This window comes from Leucoraja erinacea, chromosome 1 (genome assembly GCF_028641065.1).
Source record: "Leucoraja erinacea ecotype New England chromosome 1, Leri_hhj_1, whole genome shotgun sequence".
Taxonomy (NCBI): domain Eukaryota; kingdom Metazoa; phylum Chordata; class Chondrichthyes; order Rajiformes; family Rajidae; genus Leucoraja; species Leucoraja erinaceus.
Genome location: NC_073377.1, coordinates 53,039,303 through 53,061,053, shown reverse-complemented (window position 1 = coordinate 53,061,053; position 21,751 = coordinate 53,039,303). Strand labels below are relative to the sequence as shown.

Here is a 21,751-nt window from a genome sequence, read left to right as displayed (position 1 = left end):
AAGCCATAGTTAAGTAAGCATTTTTGAAACGAAGTCAACTTACATCCGTCTTCCATTGATCCGAAGATAATCAGTTCTGTATTGGGGTTCAATTTTATTTTAAATAATTTTGTGAAAATTCCAAAAATTTCATTCCAAAATTTATGAAGTTTTATGCAAGAGACTGAAGCAGATTAATTGATGATTTTTCCTGACTTTTGTTTTGGGGGCTTTCCAATGGGTTGCTTACATTATATATATGCAACATGTCAATTATGTCAAAAGTATTTTTATGGATCCTTAGTAAAAAAATATATTATAAGCTCCAAACAATGAATTAATCCAGAATGTTTTTCTAAACAAACTCGATTCTGCCTAAATTTGTAAATGACAATTCTAAATTATAATTACTTGAAACACCAAAATCTAAGTAATCTTGTTGCCATTATTCAGATTCATATAATTTTTCATCACAGTACTTCCTTCTGAAAAAGGAAAGGTTTAGATAAAATATTAATTAAAAAAGTTGGCAATAGAAGATTAGACAACAATTTGACTTTAGATATTCTGGTTTAGAACCCCTTTATTATTATAGTCTAATTTTACTTTAGTATAATACAATTAAAAGAAAATTAATTAATATTCCAAGATACATTTACAGTGCATTCAGAAAGTATTCAGACTCCTTCACTTTCTCCACATTTTGTTACGTTACAGTCTTATTTTAAAATGGATTAAATTCTTTATTTTTTATCATCAATCTACACACAATACCCCAGAATGGAGAAGTGAAAACTGGTGTTTAGAAATTTTTGCAAAGTAATTAAAAAGAAGTAACTAAAATATCACATTTACATAAGTATTCAGACCCTTTGCAATAACATGGCATGTTGGCCTTTATAACAAGAGGAATTGAATATAGGAGCAAAGAGGTCCTTATGCAGTTGTACAGAGCCCTAGTGAGACCACACCTGGAGTATTGTGTGTAGTTTTGGTCCCCTAATTTGAGGAAGGACATTCTTGCTATTGAGGGAGTGCAGCATAGGTTTACAAGGCTAATTCCCGGGATGGCGGGACTGTTATATGCTGAGAGAATGGAGTGGCTGGGCTTGTATAGTCTGGAGTTTAGAAGGATGAGTGGGATCTTATTGAAACATATAAGATTATTAAGGGTTTGGACACACTAGAGGCAGAAAACATGTTCCCGATGTTGGGGGAGTCCTGAACCAGGGGCCACAGTTTAAGAATAAGGAGTAAGCCTTTTAGAACGGAGACGAGGAAACACTTTTTCTCACAGAGAGTGGTGAGTGTGGAATTCTCTGCCTCAGAGGGCGGTGGAGGCAGGTTCTCTGGATGCTTTCAAGAGAGAGTTAGATAGGGCTCTTAAAAATAGCAGAGTCGGGGGATATGGGGAGAGGGCATGAACGGGGTACTGATTGGGGATGATCAGCCATGATCAAATTGAATGGCGGTGCTGGCTCGAAGGGCCGAATGGCCTACTCCTGCACCTATTGTCTATTGTCCATTGTCTATTGACCCTAAGCACACAGCCAAGATGACACAGGTGTGGCTTTGTGACAAGTCTGTGAATGTCCCTGAGTGGCCCAGCCAGAGCCCGGACTTGAACCCAATCGAACATCTCTGGAAGGACCTGAAAATAGCTGTGCATCGATGCTCCCCATCCAACCTCACAGAGCTTGAGGGGATCTGCAGAGAAGCATGGGAGAAATTACCCAAGTACGGGTGTGCTAAGCTTGTAGCGTCATACCCAAGAAGACTTGAGGCTGTAATCGCTGCCAAAGGTGCCTCAACAAAGTACTGAGTAAAAGAACTGAATATTTATGTAAATGTTTCAGTTATTTCTTTTTAATTATTTTGCAACCATTTCCAAACACCTGGTTTTGCTATTTTATTATGGGGTATTGTGTGTAGATTGATGATATCAAAAATAAATTTATCTCATTTTAGGATAAGGCTGTAACATAACAAAATGTGCAAAAAGTGAAGGGGTCTGAATACTTTCTGAATGCACTGTTTATTAACAGGAGGTTTGAAATTAATTGGAACATTTTTAATTTTAATGGTTTTTAATAATTGTCATTTAAATAATAGCATTTTTGTAACCCTATGTTTGATATCCTCAATATCCTGTATATTAAAGAAATAGGTGCAGGGCAGTAAAGATCAGATGTGATTTTAATGAATGACAGAGCAGGTGCAAGGGGTGGAATGCCCTACTTCCACCTCGATTTGAATTGAATTGGATACATTTTATTTGCCAAGTATGTCAAGAGTCAAGAGTCAATTTAATTGTCATTTGGACCCCTAGAGGTCCAAACGAAATGCCGTTTCTGCAGCCATACATTACACACAGATGTGATTTTAATGAATGACAGAGCAGGTGCAAGGGGTGGAATGCCCTACTTCCACCTCGATTTGAATTGAATTGGATACATTTTATTTGCCAAGTATGTATACATGCAAGGAATTTGCCTCTGTGCTTTGCTCGCAAGTAACAACACAATATACACTAAACAATTAACAATAAAACATTATAATTTAAACATGTGAAGAATGAAATAAAATACCAGAGCAAAAGGAGGCTGCAGACTTTTAGCTGTTGAGTAGAGCTACTGCTCGTGGGGAAAAAAAGCTGTTTTTATGTTGGGCTGTGATGGCTTTGACAGTCCGTTGTCGCCTACCAGAAGAAAGAGCTTCAAAGAGTTTGTGGCCAGGTTGAGAGGCGCCGCCTACCTTCCCTTCCTCAGAGAATTTGCCTCTCTTACCAACACGATATACACTAAACAATGCTTCCAGAAATAAAATACCAGCCTTGCAGTGTACACTGCTCATGTTCGTCGACGGGCGTCGCCTTTCAGAAGAAAGTTTCAAAGAGTTTGCCAACAACCTTCTCGGCTGATTTGAATGATGCGCTGCAGCCTCCGGCTGCATCCGGATGTTGTGCTTGGTATCTGAGCCAAACCAGGCCATGACGGAAAAGGTGAGGACAGACTCTATGAAAGCAGTATGAAACTGGACCATCATTGCCTGTGGCAGATTGTGTTTTCTCAGATGCCACAGGAAGTACATTCTCAGTTGGGTCTTTTTCTTATGTATTTAACTGATAAAATCTGTAGATAGCACTTACTGAGGTTCAAGCAAGGTTAAAAAATGTCAGTGTGATTAATAATAAAACAAAACCTTGTTGAATGCAAAAACTCAATCTATGTGAATGCATTTTAATTAAATGCTTCAGGATCCATATCAAATTAAAGAATATTTTTAATTTTCTTAAATGGGGTTGGAGGTGTAGAATGACTGGACATCCATGGTGAAGATGAGGGAATGGGGGCTTAGAAAACGTTAGTCCTGGAGTCGACGAGTCCATGACTGTCCAGTCACTCTACAACTCCATCCCTCACCAGGGGGGTCTCAAAGCCCTCCGTTTCGTCCTTGACCGTAGAACCAACCAATCCCTGTCTACGAATACTCTTCTCCGTCTAGCGGAGCTGGTCCTTACCCTTAATAACTTTTCATTTGACTTCTCCCATTTCCTCCAAATACAAGGCGTAGCTATGGGCACGTGCATGGGCACTAGCTATGCCTTCCTCCCTGTAGGGTACGTCGAACAATTCTTGTTCGAGACGTACCAGGGCCCTATCCCCAAACTCTACCTCCGCTACATCGATGACTGCATTGGTGCCACCTCCTGCACCCACACACAACTCACTGACTTCATCCATTTCACCACTAAGTTCCATCCAGTACTCAAATACACCTGGACCATTTCCGACATTTCCCTACCATTTCTTGACTATCTCCATCGCAGGTGATAGACTACTGACCAACATCCACTATAAACTCACTGAATCCCATGGCTATCTGGACTGCACTTCTTTCCACCCTGCTTCCTGTAAGGACTCCATCCCCTACTCCCAATTCCTCTGTCTATGCCACATCTGCACCCAGGATGAGGTGTTCCACACCAGGGCATCGGAGATGTCCTCATTCTTCAGGGAACGGGGGTTCCCCTCTTCTACTATAGATGGGGCTCTCACCAGGGTCTCTTCTATACCTTGTAACTCTGCTCTCACTCCACATCCCCCCCCAATCGTACCAAGGGCAGAGTCCCCCTTGTCCTCACCTTCCACCCCACCAGCTGTCACATACAACAAATAATCCTCCGACATTTTCGCCACCTCCAACATGATCCCACCACTGGCCACATCTTCCCATCTCCCTCCCTGTCTTCTTTCCACAGAGATCGTTCCCTCCGTAACTCCTTGGTCAATTCGTCCCTTCCCATCCGAACCACCCCCTCTCCGGGCACTTTCCCTTGCAACTGCAAGAAATGCTACACTTGTCACTTTACCTCCCCCCTTGACTCCATTCAAGGATCCAAGCAGTCTTTCCAGGTGCGGCAAAGGTTCACCTGCACCTCCTCCAACCTCATCTATTGCATCTGCTGCTCTAGATGTCAGCTGCTCCACATTGGTGAGACCAAGCGTAGACTTGGCGATCGCTTCGCCCAACACCACCGCTCGGTTCGCAATAACCAACCTAATCTCCCGGTGGCTCAGCATTTCAACTCCCCCTCCCATTCTGAATCCGACCTTTCTGTCCTGGGCCTCCTCCATGGCCAGAGTGAGGACCACCGTAAATCGGAGGAGCAGCACCTCATATTTCGCTTGGGCAGTTTGCACCCCAGCGGTATGAACATTGACTTCTCTAATTTCAGTCCCTACTTTCTACTCCCCTTCTCAACTCTCCCTCAACCCACTGGCTCCTCCTTTTCCTTTCTTCTCCCCCCCCCCCCCCCCCCACCATCCTCACATCAGTCTGAAGAAGCGTTTTGACCAGAAACGTTGCCTATTTCCTTCGCTCCATAGATGCTGCCTCACCCGCTGAGTTTCTCCAGCATTTTTGTCTACCTTCAATTTTCCAGCATCTGCAGTTCCTTCTTAAACATGTAAACAGCCCTTCCTTTTTTTTTACCTCCTGTCATTTTACTTTTCTCTGGAACCCACCCACTTCAAACACCCTTTTATGTTCATGTTGTAGGAGCAGAATTATGTCATTTGGCCCATCAAGTCTACTTTGCCATTCAATCATGGCTCATCTATCTTTTCCTGTCAGCCCAATTCTCCTGCCTTTTCCCCATAATTCCTGAAACCCTTACTAATCCAGAATCTATCAATCTCCACCTTAAAAAATATCTATTAACGTGGCCTCCACAGATTTCTATGGCAATGAATTCCACAGATTCACCACCCTCCGATGAATAAATTCTCCCTCATCGCATTTCTAAAGGTACGTATTTCTATTCTGAGGCTAAGGCCTCTGGTCCTAAACTCTTCGACTAGTGGAAACATCCTCTTAACATCCACTCTATCCAGGCCTTTCACTGTTTGGTAAATTTCAATGAGGTGTCCCCTCATCCTTCTAAACACCAGCGAGTACAGGCCCAGTGCCATGAAATGCTCATCATATGTTAACCTAATCATCCCTGGGATCATTCTCGTAAACCTCCTCTGGACCCTCTCCAATGCCAGCACATCCTTCCTCAGATATGGGGCCCAAAACTGCTCATAATAGGCCAACTGCCTTATAAACTGCATTACATCCCTGTTTTTATATTCTAGACCTCTCTAAATAAATTCCAGTATTGCATTTGCTTCCCTTACTACCGATTCGACTTGCAAATTAACATTTTGGGAATTCTGCACCAGCACTCCCAATCTCTTTGCATCTCCAATTTCTGAATTCTCTACACATTTAAAAAATAGTCTATGCCTTTATCCCTACTACCTAAATATGTGACTTCACACTTTGCTACACTGTATGTATTCCATCTGCCACTTCTTATCCCATTATCCCCTGTTCAAGTCCTTCTGCAGAGTCTCTGCTTTCTCTACACTCACCTACCTGCCCCTCCGCCAATCTTAAACTTAGCCACAAAGCCTTCAATTCCAGATAAATTATATATTACGTAAAGAGTAGTTGCCCCAGTACTGACCCCTGCCGAACATCGATAGTCACTGGCAACCAACCTGAAAAGGCCCTCTTTATTGCCACTCTTTGCCTTCTGCCATTCAGCCAACCTGCTATCCACGCTAGTATCTTCCCTCTGATACCACGGGCTATCTTCTTTGGCAGCCTCACATGTGGCACCTCATTAAAGGCTTTCTGAAAATCCAGGTAAACAATATCATAGAAACATAGAAACATAGAAATTAGGTGCAGGAGTAGGCCATTCTGCCCTTCGAGCCTGCACCGCCATTCAATATGATCATGGCTGATCATCCAACTCAGTATCCTGTACCTGCCTTCTCTCCATACCCCGATCCCCTTAGCCACAAGGGCCACATCTAACTCCCTCTTAAATATAGCCAATGAACTGGCCTCAACTACCTTCTGTGACAGAGAATTCCAGAGATTCACCACTCTCTGTGTGAAAAATGTTTTTCTCATCTCGGTCCTAAAAGACTTCCCTCTTATCCTTAAACTGTGACCCCTTGTTCTGGACTTCCCCACCATCGGGAACAATATTCCTGCATCTAGCCTGTCCAACCCCTTAAGAATTTTATAAGTTTCTATAAGATCCCCCCTCAATCTTCACTGACTCCACTGACTCTCCTTTGTCTATCCTACTATATATATCCTCAAATAATTCCAACAGGTATGGCAGGCAAAATCCTTTTCACAAAGCTATGCTGACTTTGGCTTATTTTATTATGTGCTTCTAAGTACTCAGAAACCTCATCCTTAATAAACCTCATCCTTTTAGCCTACCAATACATAAAAGGTTGTGGAAAGTCTGTTAGAAAAAGGGATTGGTATAGAGAGATTGCCACAGACAGTGTGTGCTGAAGGGCATGTTGTATGTTGTATGACTCTATGAATTTTCATTTATCTGAAGCTCAAGAAACTCTACATCATCCTCAATGAAGCAGCCTTGATTGATATCCCATCCACCACTATAATCATTTATTCTATACGCAACTGATATACAGTGGCTTAGTTTAGTTTACTTCAGAGATACAGCATGGATAACAGGCCCTTTGGCCCTTTGAGTCCATACCGACTATCAATCACCTGTACACTAGTTCTATGTTATCCCATTTTCTCATCCATTCCCTACAAACTAGAGGCAATTTACAAAGGCCAATTAACCTACAAACCCGCATGTCTTTGCAATGTGGGAGGAAACCGGAGCACCCAGAGAAAACCCACATGGTCACAGGAAGAACATGCAAATGCCACACAAACAGCACCCGTAGTCAGGATTAACCCCAGGTCTCTTCTGCATGCCACGCACGTGTACTACCTGAAAACTATACTATTGTTACTGGCCCAATCCATTCTGACAACACTTCCCAAGTCTGTGACTTCTACCACCATGGATGTCAGTAGAGGCATGGGAACGTCACCCCCTGCAGGTTGTGCACCATCCCGATCCTGGAAGTATATTACTGTTTCTTCACCAGCACTTGGTCTAAATCAGACAGCTCCCTTCATCGGAAGGATTGTTGTGGTTCAAGTGATATACCAACAGTAATGTCCAGTTCCCCAAAAGTGAATAAAATGTTTAAAAATAGCCCAGTATAATGTTAGCCTTCATTCAAATATTTACTGACTAAGATTTCAGCTACCACCCAGAATATGCTCTGTAGAAACCTCTAGAGCCTTGGTTTTAACATTATCTGCTTATTTTCCTGATAAATGGGGTTACATGATAAATGTTATCGAAAAAAAATAGTAATAACCTTAAATTCACCCTCACTTCTTAATTTTTAATTTGTGGCTAATAGTAGTTAAATTCTTCATAATAGTGAACAATTTGATTGAATAATACATCCTCTTGTTTCTGATCTAAAAGGGGGATTTGTATACGAAAGTGACAAAGACGGATTGTATTGAAACCGGAATGCAAAAGGCAAGCCTCGAGAGAAAATTTGTTACCTCAACTTAATCATGCTTTTGTGATGCATCTGTTTGGGATTCTGCTCCAATGATTCAAGAAAATCAAGTACATTTATTAGACCCCTATTGGGAATGTGAATCCACACACACATCTGGCTGAATTCTGGAGACAAGAAATGAACAGAGGATTAAAGGGACGGCAAATCTGTGAGGATCTGACCAAGTACAAATACTCCCTGACTCACGTAAGGGTTACGTCCCACGGACCCTTGCGCAAGTCATATTTTACGTATGTCGGAAACGGAAGTACCACTGGGCATGCATAAATGTACTATTCAATGCAGAGACCACGTGGGAGTTCCAATGCAGAGACAATGTGGGAGCATTCGCGATAACAGCTGACTGGCTTAAGGAGACGGCCGCATGCGCAGTAGCACACTGCCAAAACTACAGAGCTTAAAGGATTGCTTAAGTAACTGCGTGTTTACGTACGTTGCCTGTTACATAAATCGGGGAGTGCCTCTATTCCAAAATGTTATTGTAAACAGCTGATGGCTAGTTGGGATACTGACTTGAATTACCCTTGAGGAAGAGAATCCCCAAAGCAAACCATGCTCTGCAGTTTCCACTAATTTTCACGTCAAGAAGATAAGCTAAAAAAAAAAATCAAAATCTCGTGAGACAGATATCTAGATAAAGAAATGTGGCAAAACTGACTTTCATTTATTATAAATGTAGTGTCTTTCATGACCTAATGTCATCCTTTGCAGACCGTGAAGTACATTTGAAGTGCAGTCCCTCATAACTGGAGAAAAAAAAATTAATTCTTTGGCTGGTCTAACAGTTTGGGACAAAAAAGCATTTTTCTATTATCACACCTTCAAATGCCCATCGATCCTTTTTCATCATAGTTTTGCCAAATCTATCCATCTCCCAGTACAGTAATTTCCATTGTGGGTAAAATCAAATTACTCATCGTCCTGCAACCACCTCCCACTTTTCCCTCCAGAGTTTAAAATAGGTATTCACCGACTGAATTTGCAATTATTGTTAAATTAAATTTCATGTTCATCAATCCAATTCAAGTAATCAAACAAATCTTGAATGAAAAGCTGAAATAAATAATGGTAAGCATGAAACTATTAGAGTGCTGTACTGATTGATTCACTGATATCCCTCAAAGAATGAAATTTTCAATTCTTGTCTAAACATGCAACTCCCAACCAACCAATTTAGGTGATTCTGAACATCTTCTTCAAGTGGAAGATGCTTTCAGACTGAGGAATACCATGTCCATAGCACTTACTCATAGCATTTTCCCCAGCCATTTTTACTTAAGATGAAGAATTCATCAATGCAAATCTTGTAACCCTCATTGTGGGTGGAGAGTCACGCAGAAAACCTTCCTGACTCCAGGGTTTGTCTCTTTCTATTACAGTAGCACTCAAGATGTTGAAAGCAGGAAAGGCCCCCAGACCTGACAGCATACACCCGGAGTTTCTCCTATATTCTGGAGACGCTGCTACCAACTGGATCCGACAGTACCTGTCGACCTCCATGAAGAAGTGCAAAATCACAAAAATCTGGCGTTGTGCAATAGTCATCGCTCTCCCGGAGCCGAACAAGCCAAAGGATGATCCTAAAAGCTATCGGCCCATCTCGCTCCTCTGCATCCCATACAAACTCCTTGAGAGGCTGATCCCCGGGCGTATCAACCTCATCATAGACCCTCAACTACCCCACGAGCAGGTTGGTTTCCGCCATGGTCGATCTAAAACTGTAACCCTCCTCACCCAAGACATCGAGGTCTGCTTTAAGGCAAATGAGAAAGCAGGAGCTGTTCTTATAGATCTGATAGCTGCCGATGCCACCTTGTGGCACCGGGGACTAACTGCAAAGCTACTTCGGGTGCTGCCAGACAGGCACATGGTACACTACATCATGGAGCTCATATCAAACCGCAGCTTTGAGCTTAAGACCAGTGATGGACAGCAGAGTAGGCTAAGTAGACTGAAGAATGGCATCCCACAGGGATCCGTCTTGGCTACGCTGCTTTTCAACGTGTACATCCATGACCTCCCAGAGACCTTCGCTGGAAAACATGGGTATGCTGACGATCTAGCCATCCTGATGAGACACAAAGAGTGGAAGACAATCTAAAGCTCCTTGAGTCAAGACATGGGGACTTTGGCAGTATACCTACGAGCTGAGCAAAGTTCTGAATCGCAATAATCCCTCGCTACCGGCTGCAAAACGCACCCGTCCCCCACCCATTGCGGGGGGTGGGGCAGAGAGGGAGCGTGAGGGGGCAGAGAGGGGTGAGGGTGCAGAGAGGGAGGGGGGGGGGCAGAGAGGAAGGGGGGGTAGAGTTTGAGGGGTTTGGGGGGGTGGGGCGCATCGTCAGGGGAGGAATGGTTTCCGAACCTCGCTCCTGGCTTCAGTCTGCAGTCAGGGCCCGAGAACGGTTGGTCGGGGTGACGTCACTCGCAGTGCGAGCAAGAAGACAGTGTGTTTTTTTTCAAACTGTCTTGCGAGCGGCGCGGCCGGGCGTCGTGACTTGCAGCGTGTGAACACAACGTGCAGCCATTGTGACGTAATCAGCCAAAACCGTTTCATTTTCTAAGTTATTCGAAATTTTTAAATTTGAATAGTAAAGATTGAAATTTTCAGGTAAGCCGATTTTTGACTTCACCGGATAAATCTCTGCAGGAATATGTAAATATTTTATCGTCAGTGTGTCGTTTTTTCGAGCATTATGATTATACACACATATACATACACACACGGACGTCTACAAGGCAGAGTCCTACCGAATGCGAAGGGCGGTGAAGGACGCAAAGAGAAGGTACAGGGACAAGATGGAGTTACAGATGGAGCAGCAGGACACCAGAAGCCTGTGGCAGGGGCTACGGATTGTAACCAACTACCGAAGCACCACTCCCTCATCCGCATGTGCCGGCACCTCCCTAGCTGACGACCTGAACTCCTTCTACGCTCGTTTCGAGAGGGGCAACACCACTCCAGGTCTGCCGACTATCGACAATACCGACAGCGGGCTGGCTACCGAAGCTGAAGGGAGGAATATGCACACATTCTCGCTGTCCGAGCACGACGTGAGGAGGGCACTGACACGGGTGAACACAAGAAAAGCTGCAGGCCCCGATGGCATCTCGGGGCGAGTACTCAAGTCCTGTGCTACGCAGCTAGCTCCAGTGCTCACTACATTATTCAACCTCTCCCTGGACAAGTCCGTGGTCCCTGCCTGCTTCAAAAAATCCATCATTGTACCGGTACCAAAAAATGCCTCCCCAGCCTGCCTGAATGACTACCGTCCGGTGGCCCTTACCTCGGTAGTCATGAAATGCTTTGAGAGGCTGGTGAAGAATCACATCTGCGCCTTCCTCCCTCGGAACATGGACCCGTTGCAGTTCGCATACCGTCCGAACAGGTCCACGGACGATGCGGTCTCCCAGGTCTTGCACACCGCTCTCTCCCATCTGGACAGCCAGAAGGGGGGCTACGTGAGGATGCTGTTCATAGACTACAGTTCAGCCTTCAACACGATAGTCCCCACCAGACTGGCCGGGAAGCTACTGGAATTGGGGCTCAACACCTCCCTGTGTGCCTGGGTCCTGGACTTTCTCACCGCCAGGCCCCAGGTAGTCAAGATGGGAGGGAATACATCGAAGTCCCTCACCCTGAGCACAGGATCGCCCCAGGGTTGTGTCCTCAGCCCCCTATTGTACTCCCTGTACACACATGACTGTGTGGCTAGGTTCAGCTCCAATTCAATAATTAAGTTTGCTGATGACACTGTGGTGGTGGGCCTGATCTCAGACAATGATGAGAGGGCCTACCGGGAGGAGGTGGCTGATCTAGCACTCTGGTGCCAGGAGAACAGCCTCCTCTTGAACATCAAAAAAACGAAGGAGCTGATCATGGACTTTAGGAGGGCACATCATCCGAGGACGTACACTCCATTGAGTATAAATGGGGATCCTGTGGATAGGGTGAACTGTTTTAAATATCTGGGAGTCCACATCTCTGAGGATATGACATGGTCATCACACGCCTCAGCACTGGTGAGTAAGGCAAGGCAGCGCCTTTACCACCTCAGGCAATTGAGGAAATTCAGAGTGTCTCCGAGGATCCTCCAGTGCTTCTACGCAGCGGCGGTGGAAAGCATCTTGTCCGGGAACATTACCATCTGGTTCGGGAATTGCTCTGTCAAGGACAAGAAGGCTCTGCAGAGAGTAGTGCGTTCGGCCGAACGCACTATGGGAACTTCACTCACCCCCCTGCAGGAACTATACAACAGGAGGTGCAACTCCAGAGCAAACAAAATCATGAGAGACCTCTTCCACCCCTGCAACAGACTGTTCCAGCCGCTACGGTCAGGCAAACGCCTCCGTTGCCATGCAGTGAGAACGGAGAGGTTGAGAAGGAGTTTCTTCCCAGAGGCAATTCGGACTGTAAACGCCTTTCTCACCAGGGACTAACTGTACAGAACGTTTTTCCTTCTATTATTTATTATGTAAAATAATATGTGTGTTATGATTGTGTTTATAATTTGTTTGGTTGTTTTGTTGTTCCGCGAGCATTGCCACTTTCATTTCACTGCACATCTCGTATGTGTATGTGACAAATAAACTTGACTTGACTTGACATAGTCATACACACACACACACATCCAAGATCAAAGTTTTATAAGTATATAGATATGTTATGTTCATTGTGTTGACCAGGAGCAGCTGCTTCACTTGTTCTGGTTGGAGGAAGTCTGTCTAATGTGAACATATGTATTCAAGGAAAGGATGACAGTTGACGGGGTTTAAATTGTTCTGTTTTATTAAATATTTGTATTTTCAAGACTTTAATATTTCAAAGGAGCATCAAACAGTCATGTAAATAAAGTAAACCAAAAGAGCATGTCACAATGGACAATGCCTTCCTTTTTATTTCATTTGGTAGCAGTCGGCATCGTGGCAAGGTGAATTTATTGCACATCATAATTTGCCCTGAGAAGGTGGTGGGTGGTAAGCTACCACTTACAGCAGCTGCTGCTGCTCACCATTTGAATGAAGGTAGGACTACAGTACCAGCATGTCGACCCAGTGACAATAATATGTGACATTGAGACAATTTGTTGGTGATGATGTTCCCATATTGTTATCCTGGTTCATCTTGATGAAATTGTGCGCGTGAAAGATTTTGTAAATGCTATAGCGTATTTTGTAAACAGTACACACTGCACACAGAGCAGACAATGTATACATGCATTCCGAGGTGACATGCTGAAAAACCATTCTTACCTTCCCATTCAAAGGGAATGTTTCCTACTTCATAGTCAATTTCCTTTGGAATGACTGCTTCTATTATTCTTCTTGAGCGAATAGTCTGTCCTAAAACCAAGCAGAGAGCACGTTGAATAGGGTTGGTAACCTGCAGGAGCAGATAGCCACATACGATTATGATGTATTGATGATAACTGGAACACAGGTCAAAGACCAGGACAGAATTTAGCAAATAATTTCTTGATTACTAGGTGAATTGCAAAGGAACGGAAGGAAAGAAAATTGGCAGAGTGGCAGTACTGACCAAGGAAGAAATGATGTTGCAGGTGATAGAGGTTGCCCATGCGATGAAATAAAGAATCAATTGAAGTTAGAAGAAGGGAGCTTCCAGGCTTTGACAGTTTTATATGGGTTAACATATAGGGAGGAAGAACAATTCAATAGGAAATTACAGAAATGTGTACAGACTATAAAGAGGTGACATCAGGGAACTTCAACTATGTTGATTTTGAATGGAATAATATTAAAGAAAAAGGAGTGATTTTCATTCAGTTAAAAAAAGAGGTTCTTCTAAAAATGTAAGTTTGAAGGATCAAGGGTCACAATTTTGAAGACATGAGAAAAAGATACAGGACAGCAGCAAGGATGTTTTATTTAACAGAAATCCCTCAGAGTGGTCATGATCTGGAACTCACTCCCAGTAGCATCAAACAATGTTTTCATGGATCAATTATTAAATCACAACGCAGCATTTAAAAAAAAATCATGTTTTATTTTAAATATTTGCCAATGCCTGTCCACTGCCATACCTTCAATATGGCTTCCCAATCTATTACAGGCAACCTGTCACTTGTTCCTGCAGAGTGTCTTTTGTTTCTACTGAAAACCTCAGACTCTGACTGAAATGTATCATTTTCTAACTTTATCATACAATGGTCATTTTTTCCAAGGGATCCTTTTATAATAAGGATATTAATTAAATCTACCCCATTGCACAGTATCAGACCTAAAATAGTATTTTCCCTGGTCAGTTGCTTAATGTACTGATCTACAAATCCATCTCGTATACATTCCAGGAATTTATCTTTTTCATTCTTACAACTAATTTACTTTTGACTACTTTATACTTAGTCAGAAGTCCCTAATGTACTTCTCATTTCCTTATTTATAGGTGACCTGCATCATATCTCCCATTTGGAGACCTTTAAACAATTCCCACCACTGTTTTATGCCTCTTATGTGCCTGTCCCACTTATGAGACTTTTCAGCGACTTCCGGTACCCGTCATAGGTTGTTGTAGGTTGGCGAAAATTTGCAACGTTGAATATTCAGCGGCGACCAGAAAGATGCTATGACTCTTTGGGCGACTGAGGAGACTACTCATGACCATACAGGCGACACCCTGGTGACATTCACGGGGTGAAACCTGTATGGTCATGAGTAGTCGCCCAAAGAGTCATACCTTGTTCTGGTCGCCGTTGGATTTTCAACATGTTGAAAATTTTTGACGACCTGTGACGACCTATTGCAGGTGCCGGCAGTCGCCGAAAAAGTTGCGTGTGGGACAGGTCCATTACTGCTTCTTAGCACCATCCCAATTGATTCTACTTCCATATCATGATCCGTGAGCCAAAGTCCTTCCTAAGCACCATACTGATGTTACCTCCTTTTTCCTTTTTGCCTGTACTTTCTAAAATGTATGACAGTGGACAGGCATTGTCAAATACTCTGTAATATTTATTTCCCAGGTTCGGGCAGCCTGCTGTTATGTTTCTGTTACAGCAATTAAATGTTATCCATTAACAACTATTTACACTAAAAAAGAATCCACCTTGACACGAATGTAGCATGCATTTGAGAGAAGCACCTTTAAATTTGGCCTTAAAGTTTTTTCATATTTTGAACCCCCTTGCTATTTGACTTTATTTGCACTGTCCATTTATTTTGTACTGTCAAGGGTTGATATGTCTCTTTATTTTGTGATCTGGTTCCTTTTTACACCTTCCTACCCTATAATAATTTAGATTATCACTTAAAGACATATTTATTTTTGTTCAATGAATTCATTCATCTTTTTAATTAAAGCTGTAAATAGTACACATGTGATCTAATCGCTAATGCCAAGCAACTAGACAGGAGTTCTTGATTAGTAGGGGTGACAAACGTTGCAGGGAGAAGGCGGGAAAATGGGGTTGAGAGGGAAAGATAGATCAGTCATGATTGAATGGTGGAGTAGGCACGGTTGTTCAAATGGCCTAATTCTGCTCCTATGACATGAACTTATGAATTGCCCTTCATGTTCTGGTTCTGGATGATTGCATAAACTTTACTCATCAAAGTCTCATCAAAGATCATCACAAACATCCTAGGTCTGATTCCACTGTAACATTAAACACAGCTCAAACAATGATGATCGCTTCTAATTAACAATACGGTTTTAATCACACAAAATACATAACGTTTTTTTTTGCATTTTTCAGCCGACTGTTATTTGTCATGTTTTTTTTTGCCTGGTCACTATCATTCTTTATGGGAATCATAAGATACAACTCATTGACAAACACAGATGTCAATATCAGCTAAACATTCATAGCATTCAGACCCACTTAAATCTCTATTTCAAATTCACAGCTCCAGCAAAAAAAACACAGGCTCTCTGAGATAAACCAGTAGGTATTACTAAATACATTTGTAAATTTAGTCTTATTTATCAGCACTGCATGTTAATTCACATGTTCCTTTTAAATAATAATCTTCAATGCAGTGAAAAGAATATTATGGGATGACATGTAAAAAATTATTTCCACAAAAGTTTGAAATACATTGGCTTAACTTAATGGTGTGTGGTCAATTCAATGTTATCATTGTTCATGACTGACTTTTATAGTCACTAGCTTTTTATTCAAAATGTATTCAATTAGTTTAATTGATTTTATTCCATAATTTGAACACGTTTCTGCAGACTGATCCCTGAAGAAGGATCTTGACCTGAAACGTCACCCAATCCTTCTCTCCAGAGATGCTGCCTGTCCCATCCAGCATTTTGTGTCCACCTTCAAATTAAACCAGCATCTGCATTTTTTTCCTATAACTCAGCATATTGATAGTTTAGGGCTTGGGATTTTCAGAGTTAAATAACCACTATGCTGATCAACCATGAATTCAAATTTGAGCATACTATTGTATAATTTAAATTGAATTAATCAAATAAATCTGGAATAACAGCAGGAATCAATAACACTGACCAAGAAATGCTGAAATGTTGGAAAATCCCTATCCCCGATGACTTTCAAAGATGCCATCCTTATCCACTTATGCCTATACTTGATTCTCAACTTGCATCAGCTTCATAGCAAAAGGATTTGAGTATAAGAGCAGGGAGGTTCTACTGCAGTTGTACAGCGTCTTGGTGAGACCACACCTGGAGTATTGCGTACAGTTTTAGAAACATAGAAACATAGAAATTAGGTGCAGGAGTAGGCCATTCGGCCCTTCGAGCCTGCACCACCATTCAATATGATCATGGCTGATCATCCAACTCAGTATCCCGTACTCTGCCTTCTCTGATCCACTTAGCCACAAGGGCCACATCTAACTCCCTCTTAAATATAGCCAATGAACTGGCCTCGACTACCCTCTGCGGCAGAGAGTTCCAGAGACTCACCACTCTCTGTGTGAAAAAAGTTCTTCTCATCTCGGTTTTAAAGGATTTCCCCCTTATCCTTAAGCTGTGACCCTTTGTCCTGGACTTCCCCAACATCGGGAGCAATCTTCCTGCATCTAGCCTGTCCAACCCCTTAAGAATTTTGTAAGTTTCTATAAGATCCCCTCTCAATCTCCTAAATTCTAGAGAGTATAAACCAAGTCTATCCAGTCTTTCTTCATAAGACAGTCCTGACATCCCAGGAATCAGTCTGGTGAACCTTCTCTGCACTCCCTCTATGGCAATAATGTCCTTCCTCAGATTTGGAGACCAAAACTGTACGCAATACTCCAGGTGTGGTCTCACCAAGACCCTGTACAACTGCAGTAGAACCTCCCTGCTCCTATACTCAAATCCTTTTGCTATGAAAGCTAACATACCATTCGCTTTCTTCACTGCCTGCTGCACCTGCATGCCTACTTTCAATGACTGGTGTACCATGACACCCAGGTCTCGCTGCATCTCCCCTTTTCCTAGTCGGCCACCATTTAGATAATAGTCTGCTTTCCTGTTTTTGCCACCAAAATGGATAACCTCACATTTATCCACATTATACTGCATCTGCCAAACATTTGCCCACTCACCCAGCCTATCCAAGTCACCTTGCAGTCTCCTAGCATCCTCCTCACAGCTAACACTGCCCCCCAGCTTAGTGTCATCCGCAAACTTGGAGATATTGCCTTCAATTCCCTCATCCAGATCATTAATATATATTGTAAATAGCTGGGATCCCAGCACTGAGCCTTGCGGTACCCCACTAGTCACTGCCTGCCATTGTGAAAAGGACCCGTTTACTCCTACTCTTTGCTCTCCTACTCTTTGGTCTCCTAATCTGAGGAAAGACACTATTGCTATAGAGGGAGTACAGAGAAGGTTTACCAGACTGATTCCTTGGATGGCAGGACTTTCATATGAAGAAAGACTGGATAGACTCGGCTTGTACACGCTAGAATTCAGAAGATTGAGGGGGGATCTTATAGAAACGTACAAAATTCTTAAGGGGTTGGACAGGCTAGATGCAGGAAGATTATTCCCGATGTTGGGGAAGTCCAGAACAAGGGGTCACAGTTTAAGGATAAGAGGGAAGTCTTTTAGGACCGAGATGAGAAAATCATTTTTTACACAGAGAGTGGTGAATCAGCTCGAAGGGCCGAATGGCCTACTCCTGCACCTATTTTCTATGTTTCTATCAGTGTATTTAACTTTCAACTTTCCTCCAAAATACCCCATAATAACCACTCAGTTGCACTGAGTGAATAAAAAAGTCAAGAACCATGATAAAAATGAGCTGATCACAGTTCATCAACCAAGGCCAGTGGCTTTCAATGTTTTGACCAGAGAACCACAACTGAAATCTCTACTGGACAGTATCCAAAGTGACAGGCTGCTTCAGGCTGGTTATGGAATTTTGAAAGAAAAAAAGGAAAATGTATTTACAATTGTCAAGCCCCAGCTAGCTTGAGAATTGCGTGGTAGGCAGTTGATTGGAGGAATTCATTGAAACTGACCGAATAGTGAAAGGCATTGAGTAAATGTGGTGATGATGTTTCAACGAGTGGAAGAGTTATTAAGGACTAGAGGCCATAACCTCAGAATAAAAGCACGTACCTTTAGAAAGATGATGCGAAGGAATTTCTTTAGTCGGGGGTGGTGAATCTGTGGAATTCATTGCCTCAAACGGCCGTAGTGGGAGGTCAATGGATATTTTTAAGACGGAGTTTGACAGATTCTTGATGAGTAACGGTGCCAGGGGTTATGGAACGAAGGCAGCAGAATGGGATTGAGAGGGAAAGATAGATCAGTCATGATTGAATGGTGGAGTAGATTTGTTGGGCCGAGTGACCTAATTCTGATCCTAGAACTTATGAACTTATTAGAATTAGAATTAGATTCCTTTATTGTCATTCAGACCTTTTGGTCTGAACGAAATTATATTGCCTGCAGTCATACACAGAACCAATAAAAACAAAACATATAATAAACACAATTTAAATATCCACCACAGTGAGTTCACCAAGCACATCCTCACTGTGATGGAGGCAAAGTCTTAGTCTCCGTCTCTTCCCTCCTTGTTCTCCCTCTGCGCTGAGGCGATCGATCCAGGCCGGAGATGCCGCCCTCCAGTCCAGTGGAGTGGAACAAGGTCAAATGAGCATGTAGTGGATCACACACTCTTTTGCAAAATGGCAGATAGATTTCAACCCAAGCAAATGTGAGGTATTGCACTTTGGAAGGTCGAATGTAAGTGGAAAGTATACAACTAATAGCAAGACACTTAACAGCACTAATGTACAGAGGGATCTTGGGGAGCTGCCTCGACAACAGTCTGTCAGTCCCTTCTTTGTTGTTTTAATAATGTGTTAAATGTATGTTTCAGAGTTCTTTCACTTTGTTTTATGTGGGGGTGGGGGAGGGGGTTGGGGGAAACATTTTTTAATCCCTTACCTCAACAGAGATGTGATTTTCACTGTATCATATCTCCATCTGCACTGCGGCCTAACATTGAGGAGTTGGCGGACTCTTGCTGGAGATCGAATTGGGAGCTCCAACCGCGGAGCCTGCGAACATCGCGGAGCTTGCGATCCCTTTGCCGGGGATCGACCTCTGAGCTCCAACCGCAGGAGCCTGCGAACTTTAACATCGTGGTCCCTGGTTAGAGACCGACTTCGGGAGCTCCAAGCCGTGGGAGCTTCGATCGCCCCGACACGGGGGCATCGACCGCCAGCTGCGGGAGTTTCAATCATCCCAACGGATGCTTCGACTGGCCCGACCACGGGAGAATGAAGAGGGAAAAAGATTGGACTTTATTGACTTCCATCACAGTGAAGAATGTGGGGAATCCGCTGTGGTGGATGTTTATGTTAATTTTTATGTAGTTGTGTGTCTTGTTGTTTTTTTTAGTGTGGCTGTATGGTAATTCGAATATCACTGTACCTTAATTGGTACACGTGACCATAAAATACCTTTGAAACCTTTGGGTTCTAGTCCACGGCTCCCTGAAAATGGCAATACAGGTACCAGCTGTGTTATTTCAGCATTTTGGAAGGAAAAGTAATGAGGGATTGACATATTTGTTCAAGACACTAGATAGAATATAAAGCAACTTTAAAAAAGAATAAATTCTGTCGCCCAAACTGATGACCAAAGATTTACTTGTATATGAAATCCCCACATTATTGGGGGAATCATGTAAACTGATGCACGTTCCAAAAAAAAGCACACTCCTAACCTCTCTGCAATTTTCTGTAATGCCAAGCTGCGAAGAAACACGTCAGAAAAACAAGATTGTGTTGATTTATTTACTGTTTTTCACACAAATTCAGTGAGTCCATTTTATTCTGTATCTCAAATTTTTGGGTCGTGAATTGTGAATTCTGTAGGGACGAATTTCCATGTAATGTGGAGGTCGACTGAATAATTAAAACTAAGAAATACACCCTATCAACATTTATTTTCCTCAATGAACAATATAACACATAATCTACTACTATTATCTGATGAATGAAAGAGTATATAACTATCAACTTAGATCATCAATTGTTTCATATTCTAGTTCACTGCAATTTGGTTAAAGTACATCCAGAGAGAGCAATTTATGCATCAGTATACATGATCCACAATGTTATTACAGGATAGCTGGAAGATTGATAAAGATGCCAAGGGCACACAAGTGTCACAAATTATGAAACAATGATATATTATGCAATATTCAACACAGTAATATTCCTATTACATTTGTCCAAAGTGATTAATGATGATTCACTGCAGAATAAATATTCAACATCCACTGTCTTTCTGCACTGCTGTTGTTATCATCAGACACACCCAACAGAGGAGGTACAGTGCATTCAGAAAGTATTCAGACCTCTTCTGATATTTCAGTTATTTCTTTTTAATTACTTTGCAAAAATTTCGAAACACCTGTTTTCACTTCCTCATTCTGGTGTATTGTGTGTAGATTGATGATTAAATAAATGAATTTAATCCATTTTAAAATAAGGCTGTGACGTAACAAAATGTGGAAAAAGTGAAGGGGTCTGAATACTTTCTGAATGCCCTGTATATTAATTGCAGACCTTGATCTTTCACAGAAAGAAAAATGCTAAATAATCACCTGAAAACATCAGGATTCTTCACAAAATGTGTTTTAATAATTCTTGGTCTCTTTATCAAACCCCAAATTTCTCCTTCTTGTCCAAAAGTCGGCACCTGGTGCCAGGATTAGCTTCTTTACTGCGAACTTCTGGCAATGGGCCGCTGTAGGCCTTGCAGCAGCCGGCGGAGTGCATTGATGAGGCACTGCTGGACACCCCACAGAAGTCGGACAAGCATGCAAATCAGCCTGCAGCAGAGAGGAGCGGCTGTTGAAACTGACAGCATTGACAGGCCAGGCCGTTTCCTGCTGCTGCCAGGACAACAGGCCATTCAGGCCAAGATGAGACCCTATTTTTAAGAACTTGTATCTTGAAAGTCCGGAAACATGATGACTGTGGACTACTGCAAAATAAATCTCCTATTTTTACACTACATTCATTGTACTCTTCTGCTTATGTATAATTGTTATGTATAGTATGATTTTATTGGATTGTCTGAAAATAAAATCTCACTGGATCTTGGTACATGTGACATAAAAGCACAATTGACTGAAGTACATAAAATAGCCATTTTTCATTTGTATATTGCATCACGGGTACTGACTGGGAAACGTATGATCCTACCCTTACCCAATGTCAATAATTACATATTTTTCAATTCAAGTCATCAAAACAATAACTAGGACTACTTTCCCCTCTCGAAAGTAATAGTACAATAACTAGTTTGCATATCAATGTCAGTTATTGTTTAGCAGCCA

The 21,751-nt window shown here is 42.4% G+C and overlaps 1 protein-coding gene across 5 annotated transcripts in view; it reads right to left on the bottom strand.

Moving 5' to 3' along the window:
• ndufaf2 (NADH:ubiquinone oxidoreductase complex assembly factor 2) overlaps positions 1 to 21,751 on the bottom strand; it is a 67,611-nt gene that overhangs the window by 17,576 nt on the left and 28,284 nt on the right. For 2 of the 5 annotated variants that reach the window (XM_055634851.1, XM_055634842.1), the window contains one exon: positions 13,215 to 13,344. The exons of 1 other annotated variant lie outside the window; for it this stretch is intronic. In XM_055634851.1, coding sequence (XP_055490826.1) covers positions 13,215 to 13,344 — 130 coding nt within the window. The remainder of the gene's footprint in view (positions 1 to 13,214; positions 13,345 to 21,751) is intronic. 2 more of the 5 variants (XM_055634833.1, XM_055634858.1) reach the window with 1 other exon arrangement.